This window comes from Tursiops truncatus, chromosome 10 (assembly GCF_011762595.2).
Source record: "Tursiops truncatus isolate mTurTru1 chromosome 10, mTurTru1.mat.Y, whole genome shotgun sequence".
Classification (NCBI taxonomy): domain Eukaryota; kingdom Metazoa; phylum Chordata; class Mammalia; order Artiodactyla; family Delphinidae; genus Tursiops; species Tursiops truncatus.
In genome coordinates, this window is record NC_047043.1 from 58,026,740 (window position 1) to 58,040,546 (window position 13,807).

General features: G+C 44.1%; 1 protein-coding gene across 9 annotated transcripts in view; it reads left to right on the forward strand.

Moving 5' to 3' along the window:
- The first annotated feature begins 756 nt into the window (after positions 1 to 756).
- Positions 757 to 13,807, forward strand: part of ULK4 (unc-51 like kinase 4) — a 522,462-nt gene continuing 509,411 nt past the window's right edge. For 3 of the 9 annotated variants that reach the window (XM_033864673.2, XM_033864674.2, XM_033864678.2), the window contains exons 1-2: positions 758 to 929; positions 10,104 to 10,297. In XM_033864673.2, the coding sequence (XP_033720564.1) occupies positions 10,160 to 10,297 (138 nt within the window). In that variant the 5' untranslated portion in view covers positions 758 to 929; positions 10,104 to 10,159. Of the gene's footprint in view, positions 930 to 10,103; positions 10,298 to 13,807 lie in introns of those variants that run through there. The other 6 variants (XM_033864676.2, XM_073811052.1, XM_033864682.2 and 3 more) reach the window with 5 other exon arrangements.

The following is a 13,807-nucleotide window of genomic DNA, read 5'->3' on the forward strand; positions in this document are numbered from 1 at the left end:
GTTGATAATCTCTGCGCTAACTCGCATGGAAGAGAGGAGCTGGTGTTAACGTTTCTGGTGGTTGGAATTTGAGAACGTGGAGCTTTGAAAGTCATAAGCAACCAACTGGAGATCAGGGATCTGGTCTGTTTTCTCATGTACAAGAAAGAAGGTAATTCATAGCCTTCTTTTTTCTAAAGGGTCAGGAAGCTATTCGAGGAGCCATTCGTTATCCGGATTATGTCGTCACGTCCACCTGAACTCTGGAGGGCGTCAGAAAGAAAAAGGATGGAAGGAAACGGAGGACAGTAGGTGCAGGAAGAAATGACGAGGGCCCAGGACTCCACTGCCGCCAACTATGCAACTACCGCCCAGGCAGTTCTCCTCCACCCGCCCAAGCCCCCAGTCCCCACACACAGTTCGGATGGACAGACACTCCAACACTGCCGCCCACTTCCGGGCCCCAGCCAATAGCTACTCAAAGTGCTCAGCCAGTCAGCGCCCCTGTGCTCCTTCCGGCGTTCGGCGTGCTGCCCTGGAAACGGGATGGGCTAATCCAAACGCGGAGGGGTGCAGAACTCGCAAGGCCGGTCGCCGACGCTCTGAGCCCTGCACTTTTTACCCCGACCTAGGGTAGATCGGTGGACTCGTCCTAACGCTGGGCGCGAGGCGGCGTCACTTCCAGGCCCCAGCCAATGGGAAGCGAAACTGCTCAGCCAATCAGCGCCCTGCGCTCCTTCCGGCGTTCTGCGTGCTGCCCTGGAGACGGGCAGGCCGAATGCAAACACAGAGGGGTGCTAGACCTGCACGGCCTCACGCTGTCGGCCTTGCTCCATTGCTTCGCCCCTGGCTTTTGGCCAGTGGACTCGTCCTAAGGGGTCGGGGGCGAGACGCGCGCACTGGCGGCAGGCCTCCAGTGGACCTGCGGCTTCTCCCCACAGAGCTAGAAGGTGAGCGGTAGTGCCGTTTTTAATGTGGGTTCCTGTGTCTTTCAGCGTTTGTTGGAGAGACTAGGCCTGCAGGGGAGCTGCCCACCACCCTCCCTACCTCCGTGGACCCTGTGCCCTCAGCGCCCCCTCTCTCTCTTCGGGTTCTGCTTTGTGTTTGTGTTAAACCCCGCACAACTTTTGGTTCAGGGTACGCGGGACACCTATTCTAGACCTGGGTTCGGGAGACGCGCTTTATAGACGCCCCGTATTCGGAGTTTTATACCTTAAAACGCTGACTTAGCTTTCCGGGTTCTAAGCCGGCCTCGCTGACTGATGTCGGTGGACGTGGGGAGGCAGTGAAAGCCGCCAGTTCGCTGGCCGCGATCTACTTGGGGTGGGGAGGAGAGGGTGTTTACGTAGAGACTCAGAGCCTACACTTTCGACGTCAGACCACGCTCAAAGCTTGCAGTTGATTTGGTCCGAAAAGTGTTGCGAGGAGGAGCACTTGTTTAGTGCTTAGCATAGTGCCCGACGCCTTTTGTGCCCTCGGGAAAGGTTGACTTCGCCTGCGGTTTTCAAAGGTAGCGCGCATCCGGACGGCGAGTTAAAACGCAAAATTGCTGGACCCTGTTTCGAGAGTTTCTGATTCAGTAGATCTGGGCCCAGGGCGAGAATTTGCATTTCTATCGAGTTTCCTGTTGTTGCTGATTGCCGCTAGAGAGGGAGTTAATGATTTGAAGGTGGGGATGATTAAGAGGCGGGTTCACTCATGTCTTTACCAGCGTGCTGTTACCACCTGAACCGTTTCAGAGTTTGTTGAATGTAGGCTCTGTCCGCTGAATCTTAAATGCTTCAGTTGCTCGTATGTGTGAATTCCTCTGACCTCTGGCTTCTCAGATGATACCTAGGTGAACTTGTAGATTAAAAGAGGCTTAAAAATGCGCCATGCTTTTAGAAAATGTGGAAGACTAAACTCTGGTGTCTGGGAATGCACACTACAGTGAGAAAACTATAAAGAAACGCATCAAAGTCCGGAGAGTGATTACTTTTGGGGAGTAGGAGTTGTTATGGTCCTAGGCTCAGGGAAGGGATTCTGGGGTCGCTGGCAAAGTGCTATTCCTGACCTGAGTGATGATTACGAGGATGTCTCTCTTACAATAATTCATTAAAGTATACATTTATTTTGTGGGTTTTTCTGTATTTGTGTTTCATTTTACAAGTTGAGGTTACAAATGTTAAAAAAAATGCATATTAGGAAGTCTAAGGTGAGGAACATCCCTGGAGTGAGACAAAAAGAATCTTAGTCACGGGCTTTCAAATTTGGAAGATAAACTTAGAAGACCATCTGATCCAATTCTTATTTTAGCCTAAGGAAGTTGAGCTCTCAGAATCGGGAAGTGCTGCAGGTAATAAACGCTCGTCTAAACCCAGTTTGTAATTGATGTGTTTTGTTAATTTCAGCTGCCTGCTCTGCTCAGGTGCCTCTATTCAGTGAAAGATTGAGGACGTGAATTTGGCCTGACTCAAATTCAAAATTTTAAGATTTTATTTTTTATTTTTATTTTTTTTTTTTTTGTGGCCTAAAACCTTATTTTCAAGGAATCACTTACTCATCTTACATAAAAACTTATTATTTCAACATCTTATTCTGATGTATCCTAATGTACCAATTCGTGAACATTTAATTAAGGTATCTGGTGATTTTTTTTTTTTTGCCACATAATTACTCCTGTTAAGGCTGCATTTTAGTGGGTCAGGACTCAGCACTGGTTCTGTTTACCTGAACCAAAAGACTGGCACACATTTCTCCAGGAAAGATGGGTTTATTTGGCATCAGCAGGGAATCCCAATTCAGGGCGTGTAACCGTGACAAGCCACCGTGCAATTCCCCAGCATGGCAGGGAAGGCGAAGGCTTTTTTAGAGATGAAAAGGCAGTTGGGAGGGCTGTAATAAACAAAGAATCCATGGCTTTTCATTGAGTTGAGTCCTTGCCAGCAAAGAAGAGGAATCTTTCTTCTTCTCGTTGGGCTCTGCTATCTTTGCAGGGCATGAGAGCTCCCCACTTCTGGTCTTTCGACTCTAATTGAGGTTTCTGTTTATTAGTTTTTTACACTTCTCCATTTTGATCAAGATTTTTCTCTGAAAGCATTGCTGATCAAGAGTCAGGTTTTCTAGTTTCAGGGGCTTTTTGTCCCTCAGTGTCGGGAAGTATCTTTCCTGGGTGTAGTGTCTCAAGTTGGAGGGAAAGGGCACAGATGGGAAACCTATTAAGGTCACAAGTAACAAGGAAAGGTAGGAGGGAGAACTCTCAGGCACTTTTAATCTAAAATCCATATGTTGTCAAGATGATAGACATTGGCGAGCCTCTGAAGTCTTAGGCCATCATCAAAGGTTTGGCTACTGTCTGGTTAGGCCATTCAAAATGGCTGTTCTCTGCTCTCTGTACACGCCCAGCTTGACCAGTCCCTGCTTCACTCACATGACTATCCAATCATCTTAATTATAGAGGTTAATTAGTCCCTGGTAACTGATGAGCCCATCTGATGTCAATTCCCACCCCCATAAATGGTAGCCTCCTCCTCCCTTGAGTAGTGAAGAGTGCTGCCGTGTCCTGTCTGCTGTCTGCCATACACGGTGGGGTGTCACTCCAGGACCTTGCTTCAGGCATGTAAGATCCTCTGTCCAGTAAGCCATTTATGTCTCTGTCCCTGAGTCTGGGCTCTTCGAGGCTTGGCAGCTACAAGGCTTGCAGGCCTGAGGGGTGCAGCCTAACAGTGGCAACCTTCCAGCAGCTCTGATCTGGATATCTTGGGAAAGCTGTCTCATCAGATAACTGTCTGCTTCAATTCCGGGAAATCTTTACTTTCAGGTCACCAGAGGATGTGCAGGTCCAGTCAGAGTGCGGTGCTTCCTTTAGATGTATTGTGAATCCAAGAGTTGTATTCCTTGGAGTTTGGTGGCATAAGGGTTGGTTACTAGTACTTGATAGGGGCCTTTCCAGTGATGCTGAAGACAGTTCTTCTGGAAGTGTCTTTTCCAGTAAATGAAATCTCCAGGTTGCAAGGTGTGATGCTTAAGGTCTTCGTGTCCTGAGGGTGCATGGTAAAAAGACTGCCCTACCGGGCTTCCCTGGTGGCGCAGTGGTTAAGAATCTGCCTGCCAATGCAGGGGACACAGGTTCCAGCCCTGGTCTGGGAAGATCCCACATGCCACGGAGCAACTAAGCCCGTGCACCACAACTACTGAAGCCCGTGTGCTTAGAGCCCGTGCTCTGCAACAAGAGAAACCACCGCAACGAGAAGCTGGCACACTGCAACGAAGAGTAGCCCGTTTGCTGCAGCTAGATGAAGCCCGCACACAGCAACAAAGATCCAGCACAGCCAAAAATAAATAAGTAAATTTAAAAAGACCGCCCTACCAAAACATGGTTTTTTTTTTTTTTCCCTGGGGTACGCAGGCCTCTCTCACTGTTGTGGCCTCTCCTTTTGCGGAGCACAGGCTCTGGACGCGGAGGTTCAGTGGCCATGGCTCACGGGCCCAGCCACTCCACGGTATGTGGGATCTTCCCGGACCGGGGCACGAACCCGTGTCCCCTGCATTGGCGGGCGGACTCTCAACCACTGCGCCACCAGGGAAGCCCATCATGGTTATTTTTAATAGAGACAATTAGACCTTTCAATGTTGGAGTATCTCTCCTTTTATTAATTGTGGGTAGTAAGAAGCAGGGGACAAGTGCTTTGGGTGTCCTGTGATGATCTCAAAGGTTGAGAGTTTCTGAATTCCAAAAGGGGTGGATCTGAGATTTAGAAGAACCAACAGCAATGCTTTTGGCTAAGGTGTTTGGAGGGTCTTTACACATTTTGCCAATTGAGTCTTCATAATGCTGTTAGTACGTTCAACTAAACCAGAGGATTGAAGATGGTAAGTAAAGTGTAAGTGTTGTAAAGCCAGCTGAACAGTGCACACTTGTTGAAGCACCTGGCCTGTGAAATGGGTTACTTGATTACTATGAAGTTTGAGAGGAGTTTCCCAAGTAGCGATACTCTTTTCCAAAAGGACTTTAGCCACGTTAAGAGGCAGTAGGCTGTCTGCAAGGGAAGTCCAGTGAAAATGTACAGACCGTGACTAAAGCATACTTTATTCACTAGATGAAGTTTTATGAAATCCATTTGCTAGACCTCAAATGGTCCATCATGCAGATGAAAATGTCCCGGGGCAGTACGCACAGGCCTACATGGGTTGTATTTTGACAAGTGAGGGAGGCACCTTTTGTGGCGTTCTTAATGTTTGCGCAGCAATATTGATTCATGAAGGCTCTTATTTTGTCAGTAGACTGATGCTTTAATGCATGTACAGTGGTGAGGAGTGGGGATCTTGGTCTCCCATAGGACTGTTGTTACTTAGTTCAAACCAGAGCTTTCTGTTCTATCAAACCAACAGTTGCTGAATTTCTAATTTTTTTTTAAGTCAGCAGGCAGCTTTCTTTTATTTATTTTTATTATTTATTTATTTAATTTTGGCTGCATTGGGTCCTCGTTGCTGCGTGTGGCCTTTCTTTAGTTGCCGCAAGCGGGGGCTACTCTTCATTGCAGTGCGCGGGCTTCTCATTGCGGTGGTTTCTCTTGTTGTGGAGCACGGGCTCTAGGCACACGGGCTTCAGTAGTTGTGGCACATGGGCTCAGTAGTTGTGGTGCACGGGCTTAGTTGCTCCGTGGCATGTGGGATCTTCCCGGACCAGGGCTCGAACCTGTGTCCCCTGCATTGGCAGGTGGATTCTTAATGACTGCGCCACCAGGGAACCCCCTGAATTTCTAATCTTCTTTTTCCTTTTCTGAGGCCAACTGTTGGGCCTTTCTAGCCAGTTTTTCTAAATTATCATTTGGAGAAATATCTCTTTGGACCATGACAAAGGTTTGGCTGCCATTGGTCCCTTTAAGGGCAGCATTCCTTGCAGAAATAGCAGCAAGGTGATTTCCTTTTGCTTCCAGAGAGTCAAGCTTAGAATGCCCTGGAATCTTAATAGCTAAAGCGGCAGGTAAAAGTATTGCATTCAATAATTCCTGAACATAGGGGCCACTTAAAATTTTATTTCCACTGGAAGTAAAGAAGCCACATTGCTTCCCCAACATTCCAAAATCATGAGCTACTCTAAAAGCATATCTACTGTCAGTGTAAATATTGACACTTTTGTCCTTGGCTAAACTACAAGCCCCTGTAAGGGTGTATAATTCAGTATGTTGGGCTGAAGTAGCCGTAGGTAAAGATGCTGCCTCAACAACATCAAAAGGAGTTGCAATAGCATACCCAACACAGTATTTGCCATTGTCACCTTTAAAATAACCATCAGTGAACCATGAGAAGTCACGTTTACCCAGTGGAATTTCCTATAGAACCATGAGGTGATTCGTGTGGAGAGGTACTTTGGTGAAGGAGGGGAGAAGAGTAGCCAGGTTAAGTTATTACAACAATAAAAGAGTTATGGGAGAGGCAGTTAACAAAAGGATTTCATAGGCGGTGAGGAGGCCAGCTGATAAACGTTGAGTGTAATGAGAATTTAGGAGAGCTTCTATTGCATGAGGTACAGATGGTTAAAGGGGATCCCGCATGATTTTCCCAGTGGCCTTAACCAAAGGGCAGTGGCTGTAATGGCTCTAAGGCAAAGGGGTATCCCTGTACCACAGGGTCCAGTTGCTGTTTATAATACCCTTTGGGCTGATGGTGGTCTCCGTGGTTTTGGGTGACTACCCCAAGGGCACGCTCTTCCTTTTCGTATACAAAAAAGAAAAAGGGAATATGATAATGGGGATGCCCAGGGCAGGTAGGTTCATCAAACTCTATTTTAAGGCCTTGAAGGCTGTGTCTTGTGGTCCTTCTCAAAAGATGGGGTTGAGGTTGTTATTGTTGAGTAAAACATGTAGAGATTTGGCAGTAAGAGAAATTTGGGATCCAATTTCTGCAGTAACCAACTAGCCTGAGAAAACGTCACAGCTGGGGCTTAGTTTTGGTTTTGGGAAATGTAGGCTGCCATGAAGTCTATCTGGGTCTAGGTATAGCCCTTTTTCTGATATTAGATGCCCTAAATATCAAGCCTGGGTTTGGGCAAATTGTAGTTTTTCTTTGGTGACCTTATGTCCCTTTAAGGCCAAAGCTTTAGGAAGTGGATGCTATCTTCCTGCGTTTCTGTTTATTAATTCAAAAAAAATTTTTAATTGAAATATAGTTGATTTACAATGTTGTGTTAATTTCAGACGTACAGCAGAGTAATTCAGTTATACATGTTTGTTAATTTTTTACAGTTCTTTTTAATGAGTGGGTTTCAGGGAGGAGAGGAATGTAAAAGGGACTTAGTAAAACTGTTTCTTAAAATAGATAGATATTATCTGTACCTTTTTTGGGTTTGATTGATTTAAATTCAAAACTGTCCCACATTTTTTCTACTTAGAATTTAGAAATTTCGCTGTTAATAGTTTGATTTCTTATTTGATCTAGATACCAGGTTTATAATCCAAATGACTAAATGTAATTACTAGCCTATAAGTGTTCTTAATTTTTATTTTGGCTGCATCGGGTCTTTGTTTTGTGCGGGCTTCTCATTGCGGTGGCTTGTTGCGGAGCACGGGCTCTAGGCACATGGGCTTCAGTAGTTGCAGCACATGGGCTCAGTAGTTGCTGCACATGGGCCTTAGAGTGTGTGGGCTTCAGTAGTTGTGGTGCGCGGGCTCTAAGGCACGCGGGCTCAGTAGTTGTGGCTCGCGGGCTCTAGAGCGCAGGCTCAGTAGTTGTGACGCAGGGGCTTAGTTGCTCCGCAGCATGTGGGATCCTCCTGGACCAGGGCTCGAACCCATGTCCCATGCATTGGCAGGCAGATTCTTAACCACTGCACCACCAGGGAAGTCCATGAGCCTATAAGTTTTTAGAGTAGAATTTTTCCCATCTTGCAGTAAGTTTTAATTTCACTGGAAGTTGGAATCATAGAGTTATTCCTAGATTCTTAGATTAATGGTTTCCTATACCAAGATAGGGGTCAGTAAACTATTGCCTACCGGCCAAATCTTGCTCCTCTGTCTGTTGCTGTATGGCTTATAAACTAAAGATGAATAAGTTCTGGAGATATAATGTACGTCATCGTGATCATAGCAAAAATGTACTATGTACTTCGAAGTTGCTAAGAGACTAGATCTTAAATGTTCTTGCCAGAAAAAAGAAATAATTATGTGATGAGATGGTTACCATCATAGCATTACTTAACACTATTATAATGTATAAATGTATCAACACGTTGTACCCTTTAAACTTACACGCTGTTATATGTCAGTTATACCTCAGTAAAAATATTGAGATAAAATTCACATACTATAAAATTCACCCCTTTAAAATTGTACAATTCACTGAATTTTAGTGTATTTACAAAGTTATACAACCATCCACATTATCTAATTCTAGAACATTTTATCTGCCCCCAAAGAAACCCCATACCCATTAATTTATTGCTCTTTTATGTTCTGTTTCATAGGGATTTTGCTATGTTCTGACTTCCTGGGTACCATACAGAAACATAAGCTGTTTTTAAAGAGGATATCTTACTGCTTGAATAATTTCTGGGAAGTTTTATGTAGTCTAGCATGTATAATCCTCTCAAAGAGATGGCATTTTGAAAGATGTTTTTGGTTGAGTAAATAACTTTATGTTGGAAATATGTTTAATATATCAAGTCCATTATTTTATTTCAGTTTTAATTAAAAATCTAGACTAGTGGGCTTCCCTGGTGGCGCAGTGGTTGAGAGTCCGCCTGCCGATGCAGGGGACACGGGTTCGTGCCCCGGTCCGGGAAGATCCCACATGCCGCGGAGCGGCTGGGCCCGTGAGCCATGGCCGTTGAGCCTGCGCGTCCAGAGCCTGTGCTCCGCAACGGGAGAGGCCACAACAGTGAGAGGCCTGCATACCGCAGAAAAAAGAAAAAAACAAAAAACTAGACTAGTAAAAGACTACATCAAATTGTTATTCACTCAGGAATATTAGCGGATTTTTCTTGGCGAAGAAAATGAACTCATTATCCTTGATAATGATGTGGATGTTTTTAAAAAAAAATGCTTGATTTAAAACAGGAGTTGGCAAACTTTTTCTGTAAAGGGCCAGATAGTAAATATTTTAGAGAGTGTGCAGGCCATAGGGTCTCTGTTACAACTACTCAACACTGCCATAGTAGCCTGAAAGCATCCTTGGGCAATATATAAATGATTGAGTGTGGCTATGTTCCAACTAAGTTTAATTTATAGAATAGGCAGCAGGCTGGATTTGGCCCAGGAGCCAGTAATTTGCTCAGCCAGTACTTTATTTGCTTCGAATAATATTTGGATTGACGCCAGTCCTTACGGATTAGATAGATGTACTATCATTCCATATTTGTTTATGGAGTGTATTCACAGACATTGTCTCATTTCTCATCATTTGGGTTTAGGTGGGGCATATTACCCCATTCATTATACAGATATTGACACAAAGTGCTTTCCAGTGTAACAGAGAAAGTAAGAGAGGTATCAAGATACACTGGCTGAAATCTCACTCATTCCCTGATTTTGTTCCATGTGTTGGAAATAGCTGTCATTTTCATTATTTTTATTAAAGTCTTGTGACTAGGGCGTTGAATATTAGTTTGTGAATTGTTTCTTTTATTTTTTTCTTTTTTTCATTCTATGAAAAAGACTTGTATTCAACATTTGTAGGCGAATATTTTGAATTTATAGAATTATTAGATTTATTTACATATTAAATAGCTTAGGCTAATTAATCATGCAACTAGCTTGCATTTTTAAAAAATAAATTTATTTATTTATTTGGCTGTTATTTGGTGTTCGTTGCTGTGTGTGTACTTTCTCTAGTTGCAGTGAGTGGGGGCTACTCTTAGTTGCGTGGGCTTCTCATTGCGGTGGCTTCTTTTGTTGCACAGCATGGGCTCTAGGTGCGTGGGCTTCAGTAGTTGTGGCTCACGGGCTCAGTAGTTGTGGCTCGCAGGCTCTAGAGCGCAGGCTCAGTAGTTGTGGTGCACGGGCTTATTTGCTTTGTGGCATGTGGGATCTTCTCAGACCAGGGCTTGAACCCGCGTCCCCTGCATTGGCAGGTGGATTCTTAACCACTACGTCACCAGGGAAGTCCCAAGCTTGCATTTTTAAGTGCCATTTTTGTTTACTTTTTAGGAGCTAGAGATGCTATTAGGCTGCCGTTTCATCAAACGTGAGAAGTCAGCCCAGAGATGGAAAACTTCATTCTGTATGAAGAGATTGGCAGAGGAAGCAAGACAGTTGTCTACAAAGGGCGACGGAAGGGAACAATCAATTTTGTAGCTATTCTCTGTACTGATAAGTGCAAGAGGCCTGAAATAACCAATTGGGTAAGTCAAGTATGTTTCCCTCCCTTTGGGAAAAGACAGAGTTATGATCAGATAGAATAAGTAGTATGTAAACAGAAGCGATTGAACTCACTATAGCAAATGGCACATTTTCAATTTGGAGCGGGCAGCCTTTTCTCTGTAGTGCCACCAATCCTGAATAATGACTAATAAACATACCCAAGTAATTAGCAACTTAGGTTTTTGTTGTTTGTTTTTGTAAGAGTCAGAGAAAATATACTCTATTAGATCACTTACTTTTAAATTTAGTATATGATTATGAAGCTTTCCAAAGGAAGGACATTGGGTGAGAGTGACTTGGGTTTGCAATAGCTGTACCAACTTTACAGCCCAGGCTCCTTGGACCAAATCTAGCTTTTTTTTTCCAACTTTATTTTAATTGTGGTAAAATACACATAAAATAAAATTTATCATCTTAACCATTTTAAAGTATACAGTTTGATATTAAATACATGCCTATTGCTGTGTAGCCATCACCATTTTATACGAGGTAACTTTCAGAAACAAAGTACAAAGGTGATTGCCGGAGGCCAGGGAAAGGGGAAATGGGGAGTTATTGTTTAATGTGTATAAAGTTTCAGTTCTGCAAGATGGAAAGAGTTCTGGACAGTTCAACAATCAAACTCTTGGTATTTTCCCAAAAAGAGTTGAAAATTTATGTCCACACAAAAACCTGCACACATGTTTATAGTAGCTTTATTCATAATTGAAGCAATCAAGGTGCGCTTCAGTAAGTGAATGAATAAACAAACTGCTACATATATGCAATGAAATACTGTTCAGTAATAAAAAGAAATGGGCTATCAAGCCACAAGGAGACACAGGAACCTTAAATGCACGTTGTTAGGTAAGAGAAGCTGATCTGAAAGGCTACATACTGTATGATTCCAACCATATGACATTCTGGAAAAGGCAAAAGTATGGAAACAGTAAAAAGATGAGTAGTTACCAGAGTTTGGGGGGCGGGGGGAGGAGTGGGAAGGATGAATAGGCGGAGTACAGAGGATTTTAGGGCAGTGAAACTCTTCTGTATGATACATGTCATTACGTATTTGTCCAAGCCCATGAAATATACACTCTGTTTTCCACAGAGGTTATACCATTTAATATTCCCACCAACAGTGCAAGGGATCCCATTTCTCTACATCCTTGCAGGCACTTGTTATTTTCTCTGGTTTTTTTTTGGTTGGTTTGGTTTGGTTTTTGTTTGTTAAAACAGCCATCCTCATGTGCATGAGGAGGTGTTGGCTTTTGAAAGGCGTGTGAACAGTTAAGGGAAGACAGGTATATGGGTGGCAAGGTGCACAGTAGTTGGTAGATTTGGAGCTGGGGAAATGAGGAATTTCTCTTCTGATTAGGATTTCTCTGAGGTGAAAATCTAAGCTTTCAGTTAGGAGATGGGGGAAGGGGAAGGCAGTGTTCTAGAAAAGAGGAAAGAAAAGGTGTGAATTAGTCACCTGGAGAACAGACCAGCTGGGGCCATTTGAGATTGGGAATCGTCAGTGGAAGGTAGCTCAGTCAGCGTGGTTTGTGTCTGCTTAAGTGCCTTGGGTGTACGCAGAGTGTGTGGAGGGTTTAATTGAACTGGAATAGCAGTACTAGAGCAAGTGAGCTGGAAAGTGAGTGAGTGGTGATCATGGACTAGGATGTGTGGAAGAGATTTTGGAGAGAATACAGTTATCAGTAAAAAGAAAAAATATAGGGCTTCCCTGGTGGTGCAGTGGTTGAGGGTCCGCCTGCGATGCAGGGGACACGGATTCGTGCCCCGGTCCTGGAAGATCCCACATGCCGCGGAGCGGCTGGGCCCGTGAGTCGTGGCCGCTGAGCCCGTGAGTCCAGAGCCTGTGCTCCGCAACAGGAGAGGCCGCAACAGGAGAGGCCACAACAGTGAGAGGCCCGCGTACCGGAAAAAAAAAAAAAAAAAGAAAAAAATCTAGCAATGCTGTCCAGTAGGAATATAATGGGGGTTACAGACATTTTTATTTATTTTTTATTTTTGGCTGTGTTGAGTCTTCGTTGCTGTGTGAGGGCTTTCTCTAGGCGGTGAGCGGGGGCTACTCTTCGTTGTGGTGCACGGACTTCTCATTGTGGTGGCTTTTCTTGTTGCAGAGCACGGGCTCTAGGCGCGTGGGCTTCAGTAGTTGTGGCACACGGGCTCTAGAGCACAGGCTCAGTAGTTGTGGCCCGTGGGCTTAGTTGCTCTGCAGCATGTGGGACCTTTCTGGACCAGGGATCGAACCTGTGACTCCTGCATTGGCAGGTGGATTCTTAACCACTGCGTCACCAGGGAAGTCCTTGTGGTTACAAATCTAATTTTAAAGTTCATAGTATCTACGATGAAAAAGGAAAAATCAGTGGAATTCATTTTATTAATATATATTACGTAATCCAGTATATACAAAGTATTATTATTTCAGCGTGCAACCAGTATAAAATTATCGAGATATTTTTCTAATTTTGATGTTAAGTGTTGAGCATCTGGTGTGTATTTTACACTTGGGGCTCGTCCCAGCTCAGACCAACTGCTCCTCAAAAGAGCACAGTAGCCATCTGTGGTGAGTATTGGCCACTGTATCTCCTGCATTGGCCAGCGCAGGCTGCAGATGGGTGGTTGCGGTGAGGGTGGAGGGTGAGATTGGCAGCCCAGCGTCTGGAAGAGTGGGTACTTGGCATGTACTGAGTGTACAGGAGGGTCCGGAGGGGTGTGCTGTGGCCTGAATTCTGTCGGGATTTCTGTACCTCTTTTATTTTTTCACTAGGACCTTCCCTTTTCTGTGCCAGAATCAGCAGAGATCCCTTTAAAATTGCTCACTGAGGGTTCTCCGCATTTTCTCTTGGCCTTGTATTAGGGATCTATTACAAGGTGCTCTTCAAATTCTTTCTTAGTCACTCTGATGCTTGGTTTTCTACTCATCTGTCTTCTAAGTCATGTAGATTCATTTTCCTTTATTTTTGGTACAGTATGAGCCCACCTAATTGTTCCTAGAGTGTGCCAAATTCCATTTCTTTTCTTTTTTTAATATTTATTTATTTATTTGGCTGCGCTGGGTCTTAGTTGCAGCACATGGGATCTTTTTTTCTTTTTTTTAGCTGAGGCATGCAGGATCTAATTTCCTGACCAGGGATCGAACTCAGGCCTCCTGCATTGGGAGCATGGAGTCTTAACTACTGGACCACCAGGGAAGTCCCCAAATTCCATTTCTAAAACAGGGAGCTCTGTATTTCTACTAATTATGGGCCCGTTAGCCTGTGTTGAGTGACAGTAGAATTTGTAATTGTTTTTCTTTTTTAAAGAAAATCAGAAAGCAAGGGTGCAAAGCACTTTGGTAAGTTAGTCATCAGCAATCCTGAGTCTTGATGGTTCGCATACATTTTTGTGGTTTTTAGTTCCTATATTTAATGGGAATTTTAAAGGGAGAAAGCAAAAATTCCAGAAGCAGCTTAGCGTTTTTAAACGGACAGGCTTTTGCATCTTTATTGTTGAGTTTTGAA